The 17,467-nt window shown below is 37.1% G+C and overlaps 3 protein-coding genes across 4 annotated transcripts; all 3 read left to right on the top strand.

The window, feature by feature from the left end:
- The first annotated feature begins 848 nt into the window (after positions 1-848).
- LOC107417960 (protein PAT1 homolog) lies at positions 849-6,242 on the top strand. The gene is made up of 5 exons (XM_048474354.2): positions 849-1,283; positions 1,697-1,842; positions 2,476-2,532; positions 2,995-3,058; positions 3,140-6,242. Exons 1-5 carry the CDS (start codon positions 1,202-1,204, stop codon positions 5,284-5,286), a joined length of 2,496 nt encoding a protein of 831 aa, XP_048330311.1. The 5' UTR covers positions 849-1,201; the 3' UTR covers positions 5,287-6,242.
- Positions 6,243-7,381: 1,139 nt separating this feature from the next.
- On the top strand, positions 7,382-12,342 carry LOC107417972 (protein PAT1 homolog). Of its 2 annotated transcripts, none has more exons than XM_048474353.2 (5): positions 7,382-7,879; positions 8,281-8,423; positions 9,016-9,072; positions 9,309-9,372; positions 9,454-12,342. In XM_048474353.2, the coding sequence occupies exons 1-5, from the start codon at positions 7,798-7,800 to the stop codon at positions 11,619-11,621; spliced, it is 2,514 nt and encodes an 837-aa protein (XP_048330310.1). In that variant the 5' UTR covers positions 7,382-7,797; the 3' UTR covers positions 11,622-12,342. The 2 variants fall into 2 exon arrangements, with proteins under 2 accessions (XP_048330310.1, XP_048330309.1); XM_048474352.2 differs by having other exon boundaries at positions 7,497-7,879; positions 8,278-8,423.
- Positions 12,343-12,829: 487 nt separating this feature from the next.
- LOC107417974 (BTB/POZ domain-containing protein At1g04390) lies at positions 12,830-17,400 on the top strand. Its single transcript, XM_016026639.4, has 8 exons — positions 12,830-13,193; positions 13,517-13,643; positions 13,827-14,334; positions 14,448-14,581; positions 14,681-15,129; positions 15,323-16,438; positions 16,543-16,695; positions 16,787-17,400. The coding sequence occupies exons 1-8, from the start codon at positions 13,093-13,095 to the stop codon at positions 17,241-17,243; spliced, it is 3,045 nt and encodes a 1,014-aa protein (XP_015882125.3). The 5' UTR covers positions 12,830-13,092; the 3' UTR covers positions 17,244-17,400.
- Positions 17,401-17,467: the final 67 nt, after the last annotated feature.

The raw sequence follows: 17,467 nt of genomic DNA on the forward strand, positions 1-17,467 counted from the left end.
AAAGGAATGAGACCATATGACGGATAAAGATAAAAATGTACATGTGTATAATATATATTTTGGATGGTAGAAACACAAATTTTTATGAAAAACCAATATATATTTCAGTCAAGTAAACTTTTTTTTTTTTAACATTTTTGAAATTTATTTTTAACAAAATTATATCACTTTTTTTTTTTAAGAATTATATTACTATTTTTAAATATCATACACATAACGTAATCCTCTAGAACCAACCACCTTAATTAGAATATTAGATAATTACAATACTAACATACTCTGTTATTACATTTTCCAACATATAATAAGAAAACAAAATTTAATAATTGTCTTGAAGAATTTTATTAAAAATCCAAAAATTCCAAAAGTATATACCCCTTTTCCTTCATTCTCAATAAACTATAGACCTTTATTTTACTGCCACAACTCTAATAATTCACAATTATTTTTTTCACACAGCAGCTGTATTCCATTTCAAATCCACTGCCACTTTTTTTTCTTTAATTATATATATATATATATATATATATATATATATATTGGATTTATGACAACCAATTGCAATCAAAAACCATAAAACCCCATTCACCCAAAAAAAAAAAAAAAAACCATAAAACCCCACAAAATTATATATTTGTTATACGGCTACTACCTACTGATAACCAACCAGTAGTTTTTACAAGGGAAAAAAGAATAATAAAAAAAAAAGAAATAATAAACAATAAAAATCATCTCGCCGTCCTTTCGCTCTTAATCTCATATTCTTTCTCTCCGTCTCTTTCTTTAATAAATTGAAGCCCAATCGTTATCTTCTTTCTCTACCGTGGGTTCTTTTTTTTTTTTTTTTTTTTTCAAATTTTTTTTTTCTACCTGTATTTTTTTCTTTTTTGGAAAATTTGTTTATCTTTATAAATCCAACCCCCAAAAAAGGAAAATAAAAAAAAAAGAAGTTTGAAGCTTCGGGATGTATCGCTGTAACAAAATCACTGTACAGATCGTTCTGTCACCTACCTAGCAGAGACCCTAGGAATTTGAGTTTAAAAGGGTTTTTGTTGTTTTGGCTTTTTATTCTTGTAGTTTTAGATTTGGGATTTGTGTTTTTAAGTATTATTGAGTAGGTTCATTGTTAGGGTTTTGGGTTTGTGAGTTCTTTTTCTCTTTTGTTGATTGGTTCGATCTTGAATTGGAGTAGGCAATAGATATGGAAGGGTTTGAGAGTGGGAGTGGTATTCACGAAGCTCCCAATCCTCAAGATCTCAAGCAATTCGGAGATGATTCCACAGGTTTGCTTTTTTTTTTTTTTTGTTCTTTTTTTTTGTTGTTGTTGTTGTTGTTGTTGTTGTTGTTGTTGTTGTTGTTTGTCCTTTCTGGGTCTTTTTTGTATTTTCGTTTTTAGGTTCTCTTGCTTGTTTCTTGATCTGGGTTCTGCTAACTAAACTGTTAGACTGTTGAAGAAACTGAGAATAATAAGTAAATTTAAGGAACCAATTGGATATTCTTGAGCCTGAGCTCCACTAAATTGGCTTGTAAATTTTGTTCATGGTTTTCAAATGGAAATAAGTTTATGGGTGACTTTTGCTTAGCGCTTTGTGAAGTGTTCTTCATGATTTTAGTGTTGAAATATATATATATATATATATATATATATATATATATTTTTAACCAATTTTTTGGAATAAATCATTTGTTTATGCAGGAGATGCTGTATTTGATGCATCTCAATATGCATTCTTTGGTAAAGACGTCTTAGAAGAAGTTGAATTGGGTGGGTTGGAAGAAGAAGAGGAGGATTTTCCCGCAGCTGGATTTGAAGAAGAGGAGTTTCTTTATGAGCCAGAAGAGGTATGTCCTTTTTCGTTTCATGCTTTAACTCAATCACGATGGTAATCTATTTGAAATGTTTAAACACGTACGCGCATAATCCCTTGGAGGGCTTTCTGTCTCGCTCTCTGTTTTCATTCACATGATGGGTTTTTGTGTCAGTTGATATCTCTTCATTTGGACTAGGGAAGGTGCATGTCTTTTGGTGGCATAACTAGGAACTTATAAAATCCTATTCTATCCTTTCTACATTTCCCATAAGTGAAATACATTGTATAAGAAAGTCATTAAGTCAGTGAAGTATATAAAGTGCTAAACTAATCCTTTAGTTTTTAAGATTTAGTGACCAGTCAATCTGTTATTTTTTATGTAGTTCTATCTGTTCACATTTGATTGCAAAGTAGAAGCTTAGGTGTTCCTCCCCTGCCATGGAAAAAAGGAGTTCCTTTTTTGTTCATGTCACTCTTGGCGTTCAGATTATCTTTCTGTCTGTCCACTTACTGATTTTTCTGTTCAATTGGTTTCGGTTGATAGTTGATCCAATTGTAACTTCTAAATTTACTAATAATGTTGAAATATAAAAATTTCCACCTGGTTTCAACTGACTTTCTTTTTCCTTTTCCTTTTTTCCCCCCTTCTTTTTCTAATTTGCAGGGTGAGGTTTTAAGATCTCTTTCTGATATTGATGATCTGGCCAGCACTTTTTCAAAGGTTAGTTTAATGCAATAATATGATCGTGAATGTGGTATGGATAATTTGTAGTTATTTGTCGTTGTGTTTTTGTGTATGCTGTGGTGTATGGAAAATCAATTCATATGTTTAGGGCCTGTTTGGATGTAAGATTTGACTATATTGGACTACTTAAAATAGTCCAGCCTGCGCTTAATGTTTGGGCCTTACCAACAAAAAGGAAAGTTTTGATCTTTTTTTTTTTGGGGTAATTACATCTAAATTTAATCATGCTAGCCTTATTCTTCCCAATGCTTCAGATTTTACCTGATGACAGCAATTGACTTCTTTAAACTTTTCCCCCCTCCTTTTGATGGGAACTGAAAATTTGCATCAAAAGAGTGAAGTGCACGCTTTTTTTATGGTCTATAAGGGCCAAATATTTTTTATGGTCTTCAAGCTTTTGAGAAAGTCATGCATGTTCTAATTGCTTGTTCCTTGCAGTTGAACAAGAATGTCAGTGGACCAAGAGGCACAGGTGTAATTGGAGATGGGGGATCCAGAGAAAGTGAGTGTAGAGGTGAAACTTCCTAATTTAGTGTATCCATTGGAATCCATTATTCCTCTAATGTTTACTTGTTTCTTTCAGGTTCATCTGCTGCAGAATGGGCACAAGATGAGTTCCCTAACTGGGTTGACCATCAAATATATGATGCTGAGAGCACTCTAGAAGGAAAGCGATGGTCTTCACAGCCATTTTCTTCTGCTCAGCTGATGGAATCAAAGACTTTATACAGAACATCTTCATACCCCGAACAACAGCAGCAGCAGCAGCAGCAGCAGCCGCCACAAAACCACCACCCCCACTTTGCCAGTGAACCAATTTTGGTACCAAAATCTTCTTTTCCTTCATACCCCACGCCAGGTGGCAGATCCCAGCATGCTTCACCAAACCACCATTCTGGACATCTGAATGTTCCATATCACGTTGGAGGACACCAGGGTGGATTATCTTCTCCAAACCTCACTCCCTTCTCTAATTCTCAGCTTCAATTGGCTGGGTTACCTCATTCACCTCATTTTGGTGGAAATTTACCACAGCTTAATTCTGGTATTACTGTGAACAGTCGACCTCCAAATCAATGGGCCAACCAGGCTGGCATGTATCCTGGAGATCACCCTACCTTATTGAATAATTTATTGCAGCAACAATTGTCTCATCAAAATGGTATAATGCCTCCACAATTAATGACACAGCAACAGCAACAGCAACAGCAACATAGAATGCACCATCCAGTCCAGCCATCATTTAATCATTTGCCAGGGATGCAGTCCCAACTTTTTGCTCCCCATCTTCCTCCATCACCACCCTTAATGGGCAAGCTTGAAACAATGCTTGGTCTGGCTGATCTTAGAGATCAACGGTCAAGATTTGGTCAGAAAGGTAGGCTGAATCCTCGTTTTAATCTGCAGGGTTCTGATACTAGCAATCAGAAGAGTGATGGTGGGTGGCCACAGTTTAGGTCAAAGTACATGTCAGCTGAGGAAATTGAGGGTATTCTCCGAATGCAACTTGCTGCAACACACAGTAATGACCCCTATGTAGATGATTATTACCATCAGGCTTGTCTCGCAAAAAAATCAGCTGGGGCAAAGCTGAGGCATCATTTTTGCCCGACTCACTTAAGGGATCTCCCTCCCCGAGCACGTGCCAATTCTGAACCCCATGCTTTTCTCCAGGTTGATGCTCTTGGGAGGATACCCTTCTCTTCAATCCGTAGACCACGTCCTCTCCTTGAAGTGGACCCTCCAAATTCATCCAGTCCTGGAAGCACCGAACAGAAGGCTTCTGAGAAGCCCTTAGAACAGGAGCCAATGCTTGCTGCTAGAGTTACAATTGAGGATGGGCTTTGTCTTCTTCTTGATGTTGATGATATTGACCGTTTTCTACAATTCAGTCAACTACAGGATGGTGGAACCCAGTTGAGACGTAGACGGCAGGTCCTACTGGAAGGACTTGCAGCGTCACTTCAGTTGGCTGACCCACTTGGCAAAAATGGCCAGACAGTTGGGCTTGTTCCAAAGGATGATCTTGTGTTCTTAAGGTTAGTCTCTCTACCTAAGGGACGGAAGCTCCTCGCAAGGTATCTACAGCTTCTTTTTCCTGCCAGTGAGCTCATGCGAATTGTTTGCATGGCCATTTTCCGTCATTTAAGGTTCCTGTTTGGTACCCTACCCTCTGATCCAGGATCAGCAGAAACTACAAACAACCTTGCAAGGGTAGTTTCATTGTGTGTTCATGGTATGGATCTTGGTGCACTTAGTTGCTGTCTTGCAGCAGTCGTTTGTTCATCGGAGCAGCCCCCCCTTCGTCCCCTTGGCAGCTCTGCAGGAGATGGGGCTTCTCTCATTCTAAAGTCAGTTCTTGAAAGGGCAACTGAACTTTTGACAGATCCTCATGTTGCTAGCAACTACAATATATCTAATCGGGAACTTTGGCAGGGGTCCTTCAATGAATTCTTTGGTCTTTTAACCAAATATTGTGTAAATAAATATGACAGTGTCATGCAGTCCTTGCTGATCCAGGGCAATATTACCGTTATTGGAACAGATGCAGCAAGAGCTATTACATGTGAAATGCCAGTTGAGCTTTTACGCGCAAGTCTTCCTCACACCAATGAGCATCAGAGGCAGCTTTTGCTGGATTTTACACGGCGGTCCATGACTGTAAGTGGTTCTGATAGTCACAGTGGAGGGAATGGTGGTCAGATCAATTCCGAATCAGTACTGAGCTGATATAGAGCCGTATCAATACACATTAGCAATGTGGCCGGCAGAGAAACTGTACTTTTGACAAATGAGAAGTGTACGTGGACTTGTTGTTTGATGACCAGTGGAAGTGCTTTTGCATTTCTTCTCTACTTATGGTTCTAGTCATATGGGTAAGTTAGCAACAGGTAACAGCAATAAAATGCGGTGTTTTTTGGGCGTATATGGTGGGGTTAAGTTTAGTTTTATGGTTTACATCTTTATGATCCCTTATTACATGTCTCTGCAATGGTAAACTAGTAAGCAGGTGTATTTGTGTTTTTTTCTCTTTTCTTTCCCTAAAATGTGATGGGATTTTTCCTTTAGAATATTATATTTTTTGGGGGGTGGAGGGGAATATAACTTTCCTTTGACTTGGGAGCTTATTTTTATGCTCTTTTGTGGAACACTCCTTATAATGGAGAGAAGAGGGGGAAAATGTACAGTGGTCTAGTGCAGTTAATTTCCCACGATCCTGTCCGATTATTAATTTTCAAGGATGGGTGGGGGTTAGAGTTATGTGCTTTTTTTTTTCTTTTTTTTTTTTTTTTTTCTTTTCCCCCTCTCTCTCTCCCCTCTTATGATATTTGGAATTATGGGTCATGTTTTCCCTGTTGTGGCAATGCAATTGGGAGGAGAAGGGGCTTGCAAATGTTTAGGTTGTAAGCTAGTTGGTTTTTATAAAGCAGGATAATCAGTTGGGTTTTGCACTCAACTGTCAAAAATTATGTTAAAATTGCTGTTGCTTTTAGTATCAAACTTTCTGTTCCAACTTTGTTTATGAATTCCTTTTCTTTTTTGGTTGTCCTTTTGAGTTCATATATTTTGAAGATGGGCTACATTTTTGTTATGTGATTAGTACGTTGTACCATTTTGCCAACAACAATGGATTTGAATTGATTGCAGTGAATGTAAGCTGAAGCTGCGTGCCATATTTGCTTCTTTTTCTTTGTTTGTTTTTTTCTCTGTTCTTTTCTTTGGTCCCAAAAAAAAAAAAAAAAAAAAAAAAAAGAAGAAACTATTTTATCTCCGCCGAAATTTAGTGGGAAAATGGTAAACGGGTCAGAATAGTCATAACAATTAACCAACCCGCGCTGGTTTCAACTTCCCAAGCCCGATTGACCTGCCCGAAATTGTGGTATATTTCACTTGGTTGCACATGGACGGTCCAAATTTAGAACTTTACACAGTAATCCAGATCTTAGATTCTTAGGAAATTCTCATTATTTTATTTAATGGGAGATTGGAAATATTTTATTCCAAATAGTGATAGTTCCGACTTAAAGAAAAAAAGAAAATAATAATAATAAAAACAGCACCTTGACTTTAAATATTATTGATAAAAAAAAAAAAAAAGAAGTGGATTAACAACAACAAAGGGGACAAATTTTTCAAGATCATATTCCAAAATCACAATTTTAAATTTGATTTGATTTTACTGACTTATGAAAAATAAAAATGCTAAAAAAGAGTATGCATGTCGTAATATATACATGTTAGGTGGATTACCATTAGTTTTTTGGCAAGAAATCATAATCAAGAACTACTTTTGACAACCATTTTTGACATTTGGCAGATTGAAGAGTTAATATAATTCATATGTTATGTGTTTATGTTACTTCCGATTGGACCCTAGTGAGTTTTATTTTATTTTTTAAAAATTTTAAATTTTATACATGAAATAAAGATAGTGCTTTCTAAACCAATAGAGAGACAACCAATATATAAAAAGAAGAACAAAACCCAATATGCCAAAAAAATATAAGGTCATTTGTTGTAAGATTTCCCAACACATGAGAGTAATTATATAGAAAATCCCAAAAAGTATATACCCCACATAATAGAATTTCATAATTATTTGTAATAATAATACCCCAAAAAAAAAATAAAAAAATAAAAAGCAAGGCTACCGTGTCTTCTTATAATTCCACTTTGGACAACGCATTTCCATTCCACGTTGAGAAAAAACATATAAGCTTATCAAAATTTAATTGCCACAGCTACTACCTACTCAACCAGTTTTACAAAACTAAACAGAGAACATTTTAGAGAGAGAAAAGAAAAGAAAAGAAAATTACAAAAAAAAAAAAAAGAGGGTCATTTCGCCGTCCTTTCTCTCTTTAATCTCATATTCTATCTTTCTGTCTCTCTCTCTCTCTCTCTATCTCTATCGTTTTCCTCTTTGCCTCTCGTGGGTTCTCTTCTCTTTTTAGCTGTATTTTTTTTTTTTTGGTTGAATTTGTTTTTCATTTTAAAAAAAATCCAACTCGTTGAAAAAAAAAAAAAAAAAAATTCAATCTTTGGAATGAATCGGATTAACAAAATCACTGTAGAGATCTCTTCATTTCACCAACCGAGCAGAAACCCTAGAAATTTCAGCTTATAAAGGGTTTTTGTTTTTTTTCTGATTCGTTGAGTAGTTTTGTTCATGATTAGGGTTTTGGAGTTGTGAGTTTCGATCTTGTATTTGGAGTTTTAGTATTATATAAGGGAATTGATATGGAGGGGTTTGGGAGTGGTAGTGGTATTCACGAGGCTCCCAATCCTCAAGATCTCAAGCAATTCGGAGATAATTCAACAGGTTCGCTTCTTATCGCTTTCTGGGTTATTTTATTTTATTTTATTTTATTTTTTAATTATTATCTTCGTTTTAAAGTTTTCTAGCTTGCTTCTGGATCTGGGTTTATGCTAACTAACTGTTTGACTGTTGAGAAAACTGAGAAAATGAAGTAAAATTGGTGGAATCAATTTCATATGGGTATCGAATAATTTAATTTTCCACGTTTAGTAGTATTCTGGAAGCTGACTTTTTAATATATTGGTTCTGTAAATTCATTTTCTGGTTTCTGGATGAAAAGGATTTTAATTGTCTGACTTGTGTGGTGTTTACACGAAATGTTCTTTGTGATGCAAGTATTAGAATCTTTTTTAATATATTATTTATATATTTTTTCTGACACGAATCATGTCTTTATGCAGAAGGTACTGTATTTGATGCATCTCAATATGCATTCTTCGGTAAAAACGTATTAGAAGAAGTTGAGCTTGGAGGGTTAGAAGATGGACAGGAGGATTTTCCTGCAGCTGGATTTGATGAAGAAGAATTTATTTTTGATAGAGAACAGGTATAGTCTGTGTTTAATCCTTTAACTTTATCAATATGATATGTTAATATATACTTTTTAGTCCTCATTTGGAGGGCGCTCTGTTCCCATCATGTGTTCACCTCATACGTTTGTTTTCGTTCACCAAGTGGTAGATTTTTGAGTCGGTTGATGTCTCTCTGTTCAGACTATGGAAGGTGCATGTCTTCCAATAGCATCCTAGAGGAACACAATTACAGACGCATTCTATCCTTTCTACAATGCCCATATATGAAGTAATTTGTTTTAGTTAGTCAATGACTTGGTCAATATATCAATTATATGAAGTGCTTATTGATTTTTTTTGCTTAGTCAATATATATTGATTTATTGGGTCATCTATGTGCAACCATTTGATTGAAAAGTGTAAGCCCTGGAGGCCATCCCCCACCATTAGTCCTTTGTCATCTTTGGTGTTTGATTTCTCTTTATCTATCCACTTTGATTATTTTCAGTTCAATTGGTTTTTGGTTGACAAGAGATTTGATTCAAACTTTTTCTTTTGATTAAAATTCTAAGAATTTAGAAATTTTCAGCTTGTTTCAACTAACCTTTTTATTTTTCTGGGTTGCAGCGAGAAGTTCTAAGATCTCTGTCTGATATCGATGATCTAGCCAGCACCTTTTCAAAGGTTAGTTTAGTTCCGATCATATGGTCATGAAACTGAATTGCCTGATTTTACCTAATAGCAGCGGTTGACTTTTATAGTATGTATTCCCTTTTGATGGGAGTTGAAAAGTTGCATGAAAAGTGAAGCACGTCTCTTTTTGATGGTTTAGAATGTGCCTGGTATCTTTTATGGTCTGAGAGCATCTTCTGGCTTTTGTGTTTAAGGCATGCATGTTCTTATACCTAGTTTACTTGCAGTTGAACAAAGGCGTAACTGGACCAAGAAACACAGGCGTAATTGGGGATAGGAGATCCAGAGAAAGTGAGTGTAAATGTGAAAATTCATAATTGAGTTGATTTATTGCAATGCTTTATTCTTCTAATTTTTTTCTGTTTCTTTCAGGTTCAACTGCCTCAGAATGGGCACAAGAGGAGTTCCCTAACTGGGTTGACCATCAGTTTTATGATGCTGGTAGCAGTCTAGAAGGAAAGCGATGGTCTTCGCAGCCAATATCTTCTGCTCAGCTTATGGAATTAAAGCCTTTGTACAGAACGTCTTCATACCCTGAAGAGGAACAGCAAGTCAAGCCTTTGTACAGAACATCTTCATACCCTGAACAGGAACATCAGCGGCAAAACCACCTCCAGCACTTTGCCAGTGAACCAATTTTGGTGCCAAAATCTTCTTTCACTTCATACCCGCCACCTGGTGGCAGATCCCAGCATGCTTCACCAAATCATCATTCTGGTCATCTGAATATTCCATATCTTGTTGGACACCAAGGTGGATTATCTTCACCAAACCTCAATGCCTTCTCTAATTCTCAGCTTCAATTGTCTGGGCCACCTCATTCACCCCACTTTGGTGGAAATTTACCACAGCTTAATTCTGGTGTCCGTGTCAATGGTCGACCTCCAAATCAATGGGTCAACCAGGCTGGCATGTATCCTGGAGATCATTCTACCTTATTGAATAATTTATTGCAGCAACAATTGTCTCATCAAAACGGTATAATGCCTCCGCAATTAGTGACTCAGTCTCAGCAACAGCAACATAGAATGCACCACCACATCCAGCCATCCTTTAATCATTTGCCAGGGATGCAGTCCCATGTATTCAATCCCCATCTTTCTTCACCTTTAATGAGTAAGTTTGAAGCAATGCTTGGTCTGGCTGATCTAAGAGAACAACGGCCAAAATTGAGCCAGAAAAGTAGAAGGAATTCTCGTTCTAGTCAGCAGAGTTCTGATTCAAGTAGTCAGAAGAGTGATGGTGGGTTGCCACAGTTTAGGTCTAAGTATATGACAGCTGATGAAATTGAGAGTATTCTTCGGATGCAACTTGCTGCAACACACAGTAATGACCCATATGTAGATGATTATTACCACCAGGCTTGTCTTGCAAAAAAATCATCTGGGGGGAAGCTGAGGCATCAGTTTTGCCCAACTCACCTGAGGGATCTTCCTCCCCGTGGACGCTCTAATTCTGAACCCCATGCTTTTCTCCAGGTAGATGCTCTTGGAAGGATTCTCTTCTCTTCAATTCGTAGGCCCCGTCCTCTTCTTGAAGTTGACCCACCAAATTCATCTGGTCCTGGAAGCACTGAACAGAAGGCTTCTGAGAAGCCCTTAGAGCAGGAGCCAATGCTTGCTGCTAGAGTAACAATTGAAGATGGACTTTGTCTTCTTCTTGACGTAGATGATATTGATCGTTTTCTGCAATGTAGTCAACTACAAGATGGTGGGACCCAGTTGAGACGTAGACGGCAGGTCCTGCTGGAAGGACTTGCGGCGTCACTTCAACTGGCTGACCCACTAGGCAAAAATGGCCATTCAGTTGGGCTTGTTCCCAAGGATGATCTTGTGTTCTTGAGGTTAGTTGCTCTACCTAAGGGACGGAAGCTCCTCTCACGGTACCTACAGCTTCTTTTTCCTGGCAGTGAGCTTATGCGGATTGTTTGCATGGCTATCTTCCGTCACTTAAGGTTCTTGTTTGGTGCTCTCCCCTCTGACCCAGGAGCAGCAGAAACGACAAATGACCTCGCAAGGGTTGTTTCATTGTGTGTTCATGGCATGGATCTTGGTGCACTTAGTGCCTGCCTTGCAGCAGTCGTTTGTTCATCAGAGCAGCCCCCTCTTCGCCCACTTGGCAGTTCTGCAGGAGATGGGGCTTCTCTCATTCTAAAGTCAGTTCTTGAGAGGGCAACTGAACTTTTGATGGATCCTCATGCCGCTAGCAACTATAATATGACTAATCGGGCACTTTGGCAGGCTTCCTTCAATGAATTTTTCGGTCTTTTAACCAAGTATTGTGTAAATAAATATAATAGTATTATGCAGTCATTGTTGATGCAGGGTCCACCAAATATCACAGTTGTTGGAACAGATGCAACCAAATCTATTATTCGTGAAATGCCGGTCGAACTTCTACGTGCAAGTCTTCCTCACACGGATGAGCACCAGAGGCAGCTATTGATGGATTTTACACGGCGCTCCATGTCTGTAGGTGGATCTGACAGTCATAATGGCGATAATGGTGGTATCATGAATTCAGAATCGGTGCTAAGCTGATGAGGAGCTGTGTGAATATATATACCATGGTAGCTGAGAAACTGTACTTTTGAGAAAGTGAAGTGTATGTGGACATGAGTGGAAGTGTTTCACATTTCTTCTGTGCTCATGGTTCAAGTCGTAGGCAACTTATCAACAGCTGACAATAATAAAATATTTGATAGGCGTATATGATGGATGGGGTTAAAAGTCTAGTTTTTATATGGTTTACATCTTTTTGATCCCATATTACATATCTGCTTTGGAAAACTAGCAAGCAGATTTATCTGTTTTTCTTTCTCTCTAATATGTTATGGGACTTATCCTTTTAGAACTCATTTTTGTTTAAGGGTAGGGGGGATAATTTTCCTTTGACTTGGGAGCTTTATTTTGATGCTCTGCTGTGGAACTCCTCGATGTTGAAAAGGTGGAAAATGTACAGTGTCTAGTGCAGTTGATATCCCACGATCCTGACCTATTATTAATTTTCAAGGATGTGGGGGAGGGTAGAATTTGTGCTTATATCTGGAATTCTATCATATTACCTTTCGTGGCAATGCCATTGGAGGTGGGTTTGCAGATGAAGGCCGTAGTCAAGCTGTGTCTGTAAGCATGATAGGCATTGGGGTTTGGCTTGAACCCTGGAAAAAAAAAAAAATTTATGTCTGTTTAGCGTTAGACTTTCTATTTCAGCTTTGTTATACTGTCAAATGTCAATGATTTTATGTGTTTTCTTCTCTTACTTGCTTCACTTGTGGTTTATTTTGAAGATGGACTTTCTTCATTGTATTTTTGTTCATCATTTTATTGATTTGCTTATATTCCACTAACAATGGATCAGATAGCAGTAAGAAAATGGGTTTTGGTGTGAAATTGGAGCTATTGTTTTATTAAAGTAGGTTCTAAATGCCAAATTAAATTGACGACTAAATACTATATTAGAGAAGCAAATTTGTGAATGAATCTCTAAAATGTGAAATGTAAAAAAGGGTATATGGCCATGTTTCGAAGGGATTAGGATTATTTATTTGTTTTTACTTAATCAATGCTTTTTTGAACCATAAATGGAAACAATTTCATCACTAACGTTATTTATTTATTTTTTTGGTATTGTTATATTAATGAAAAGAAACAAGCATAAAAAGGGGACAATATTTCTAAAATAGAGAAAACAACGTTTCTAAAAAATTTTGCAAAAACACTGCTGTGAAAAATAAAATACGATATAAAACAAATAAATATTTATATACCTTACCAAAAAAAATAAAATAAAATAAAAAATGGCAAAGAAGAAGAAGTTGAAAATGGCGGTGCTTGGAGTTGGGGTATTTTGTATTTTTCTTCAGAAGAAAAAAGTCGGTTTGCCGCTAAAGTTGGAAGTCATATAGCTTTTAAGACAATTATTGCATTTTTGATATATACTGGGGGGTTTTGTTTGTTGTGAAAATTTTTGGGTTTTGATACAAAAGTAAAAAAAGAAAAAGAGAAAGAGATGGGATCGTCGAAACGCGGAGCAGACGACAATCGGAAACTCAGTGGGCGTACACAAACCGCCCATCAGCGTCTCCAGGATGCTCTCAAACTCGGTACCAGGTTTGGGTTCCTAAATTCCTCTCCTTTTCCAACCTTTATAGCTAGCTTCTGTTACCTTTGCCTTCAAATGCTAAAAAAGTACCTCCTATTTTTCTTGTTATGCTTAAAGATGTTATGCTTCCAAAATCATACGACTTTTGTAGCCAAAACCCAGTGAGCTGGAATTTTTTTTTTTCTTTTTTGGGAATTGGATATAGAATCATTCTGGTGGCCTACACTTTTGAGTTTGGACAAAATTAGTGAAAGGTTCAGCGAGTAGATGTAAATAGAAGGCCCATGCCTATTAAATTATGTGCTTCCTGAATGGGTTTTATACATTGTAGGTCTTATGACAGCCATGCAAGAAAATGGCAATGCTCAGATATTGAGATACAAAGACATGTAGTCCACTCCATTTCTGCATTTCTTGATTCTGTTTCTCGAGATGCTCGGCACCATCCACTTGTGAAGGTATGTGACAATACCCATCTAGTTAAAAAAAAAAAAAAAAAAAAAAAAAAAAAAAAAACCCTTTAAATCATTAGTTTTGTAGGTTGTAATAAGTATATCTAATTTGGGTGTATATGTTCTGGGATCTGTCCAATACTAATCAAAAGTCGAAACCTTTTCATGACTTTTGCCTTCCAATTTCAGGATTCTGTTGCTGATATGGTTGGGGCATTGGTATGGATTCTTCAACGTCGAAATGTGAGCGTGTTGAGCATGGCAGCTGAAGTGACTGTGAAGTTGGTCAGCAATTTACCCAACTCAGTTTTGCAGTCTTACATGTTAGATCTTGTTGATCCTTTGTCATCCTTGTTATCTGCCCGTCAGACTGAAGTTGCTATATCATGTGTAACCGCATTAAACCATATTCTCTTAAATTTGAGCTTCAAGAACAAAAAGGTTGTTTGGGAGATTCTGAAGAAAACAGAAAGTGTTTCTCATGTTAGTGCTAACATATTAGACTTTTTCAGAGGAAAAAAGCCAATTGAGTATTTCAATCAAATGGCTTCATTCTTGAGTACAGTACTATGGCAGTGGCATGAATCTAGGTTTCCTGTTTGGAGCAATCCAGAACTGACGAAGGCTTTAAACAATGTGCTTGTAAAGCCAGATTTTCAGGATAGAGTGGAGGTTTTGAAGCTGTTTTCTGCTGTAGGTATTTGACTTTTTATATTGAACTTCCTTTCTTTCCATCTAAGTTCTATTAAATAATCAACCTATATTCTTGCAATATTGGATTATCGTGGTTTTTCTGTTTCGGCTTACCAGCTTTATGCGGCAATGGGACCAAGAAACTTTTAGAGAATGGACAAGCCCTTATGGAGATGATGCTGCACTGCATGGACCATTCACAACCTTATTCTGTTCGTACCGAAGGTTTTAGGCTTGCTCAATGTTTAGCGGTAATGGCTGTAATTTCTTCTTCCCAAAAGCATATCATGGTAAGAACTTAAAAAGCATCCTAATGTATTAAGTCAAACTGCTTACTGTTTTTTGCTCAGATAAATGAACAAGAATTTTTAAAAATGATGAGCTTGTGTTGTGAACCATTTGTGAAAGCCATCATCAGTGGAATGAGCAAGTGGGAGTTGAATTCTGGAAAGGTTGCTGGTGACAAGATATCTTTGCTAGTGGAGGCATGTCGCTTGGCTCTAATTACTTGTTGGGCAGGAAAGCATCACATATATTTCTGGAAACAAGGGATAGACAAAGTTCTTCTTGATCTTCTCTTAGAAGATTCTCATAGCAAATTGTATCAACCTATTTTGTCATTAGAAGAGCAGATATCTATTGCTAAGGAATGTCTAAATGCAGATTATCTTATTGGTTCAAGGAATTACATATGGGATATTCTTGGATGGCTTGCTATCCATTGTGAGGAAGATTTCAACCCCGAGATGCATGGAAATGGAAAGGAGCTCTTCATTGACATACTCATTACATCTGCATGGTAGGTAATGTCTAATGCTTTAATCCTTATGAATACTAGGTTCTTGTTTATACTATGTTTCCCTGTATATAAATTTGTGTCTACTGCATTCTCTTTCCTTAAGCTTAAATGTTGCTTTTTTGTGGAGATTCTACATGTATTATTTCCTATATCTTCATGGTTGGGTGATTTTTATCCTTTATTTATTTGACAGCTTGGCCTTTCTGGATGCAATTAAGAAATGTTTTTGGCAAAATGATATTGGTGATACTTTACGAGGTGAATCAGCAATAAGGGCAGTTCTGATGATGATTTATACTCCTTGCAAGTATGTTTCATCAAAGGCGAAAGATAGACTGTTTAAAGTACTGAACCACCAAAATTGCGTAGGATATTTGAAACTCTTATTGACAACACTCAATAGAAACTTATCGGGGAATGACTTTGATGCACTACAAATTGTCATTTACCTGATGAGTTTGACGTGTTACTCAGGTCTACCACAATTTCAGAAGTGGTTAATTGAATGTGGAGGAGTGAAGACGCTATTACATCTTGTAAATTTGTGCTTGAAGGGTGACTTCTGTACAGAAAGGTTGAACTTTTCTTCGCATCTGCATAATGCATTCTATGAGAGGACTTGTTGCTTTCCTTCCACAGAAGTATGGGAAGTCAAAAACATGCTTTTGCTTTATAGTTTGTGGGGTTTAGCAGAATTGATAAAGTATTCTGTATGCATAAGAAATAACTTAGACATATTTACAAATCAGATGACTTGTACAATAGCCGAACTAGTTTGCAAACTGCAGGATATCTGTAGTGACAAAACAACTCCTGAACTACGATGGTCTGCTGCACATGTTCTTAGTTATTTTGGATTCTATGGTTTTCCAAGTAAACTTGGGAATAGAATTGGCAAAGCACTCAATGTCATGGATCACACTGATACTAGACTCATTCTTACAAGTGGTGAGTGTTTGAGTGTTCATAGTGTTGTACTTGCAATTCGATGTCGATCACTGCTGCCACTTAGTGAGCAACAATCTGGTTCTTCAGTAACGGATTCCATGGAAATTTGTGGAAAGTTTAGCGGAGAAATTCGGTTATCTGCTCATGTTGATCACCAGATATTGGTAAAGTTGTTGGAATATATGTACTTGGGACACCTACGGGTAGGAGAAGAACTCATTAAAAAGTTGAAAAGGCTTGCTAAACATTGTAATCTTCATCCTCTGCTGCAAATGCTTTCTAGGAGAAGTCCAAAGTGGGGAGCTCCATATCCTAGCTCTGATCTTTCTCCAGCTTTGGGTCCACTTGGACATCGTTTCTCGTATGTTTTTCTTCTATCTTTGATTATTTCGAGCGTAATTATATATATATATATATATATATATTATATACTTTGATAGTAATGTTATGCGTTGCTGGCTTCAGGGATGTCATCTTGGAAGCCAAATCAACCGAGTACTCGGGCTGGGCATGTGGTTTTTGTTCTGTTTTAATGCCCCACATGCATGCTCACAAAGTTATATTGTCATCAAGTTGTGATTATCTACGAGCCTTGTTTAACTCAGGAATGCAGGAGAGGTACTTGTATATTTGCATTTTTATTTTTCAACATTTCAGTTTTCTGTTTTCATGCTTTTTCTTTTTCCTTAGATTTTGTTTATTCTCGCAGCCTTTCACAAACCGTAAAGGTCCCTGTCAGTTGGGAAGCAATGATTAAACTCGTAGGCTGGTTCTATTCCAGTCAGCTGCCAAATCCTCCCACTGGATGTCTATGGGAGAGCATGGACACCCAGGAGAAGCTCCATGAGCTACAACCGTATGTGGAGCTTTGTTGGCTTGCCAAGTTCTGGTTCTTAGAAGATGTTCAAGAAGCCTGCTCAAATGTGATTGTGTCCTGTCTTTATTCTGCGAGACAACTTTGCATTAAAATAATCCAACTCGCTGCCAATTTCTCTCTAGGAAGCTTGGTCGAGGTTGCAGCAACTCTAATGGCTCCATCGTACCGGCAACTATGTGATTCTGGCGAACTTGAAGAGCTCGATGAGGATCTGGTGAACATGGTTCGTGCTGCCTCTGTTCGATTTTCTCAGGAGGTTGGTAGCAATATCGAAACTAGTTTCAGGTGAATTGGAGGATTGAAAACGTCTAAAACTGTATAGAGGATCACAGAATACCAGACATGTAGGTTTGTACTGCGTATACATATGTATGTATAATATTCAGCAATTTTGGTAAAGATTTTGTTCTCCCGAATTTTGATATGTCAAACAAGCATCCAACAGATATACATCATTGCATTTGTAGTCAAAATGATGTATTTCTAATTAAAATTATAATATTTTATTTTCTA

Source organism: Ziziphus jujuba, chromosome 2, assembly GCF_031755915.1.
Source record: "Ziziphus jujuba cultivar Dongzao chromosome 2, ASM3175591v1".
In the NCBI taxonomy this organism is placed as follows: domain Eukaryota; kingdom Viridiplantae; phylum Streptophyta; class Magnoliopsida; order Rosales; family Rhamnaceae; genus Ziziphus; species Ziziphus jujuba.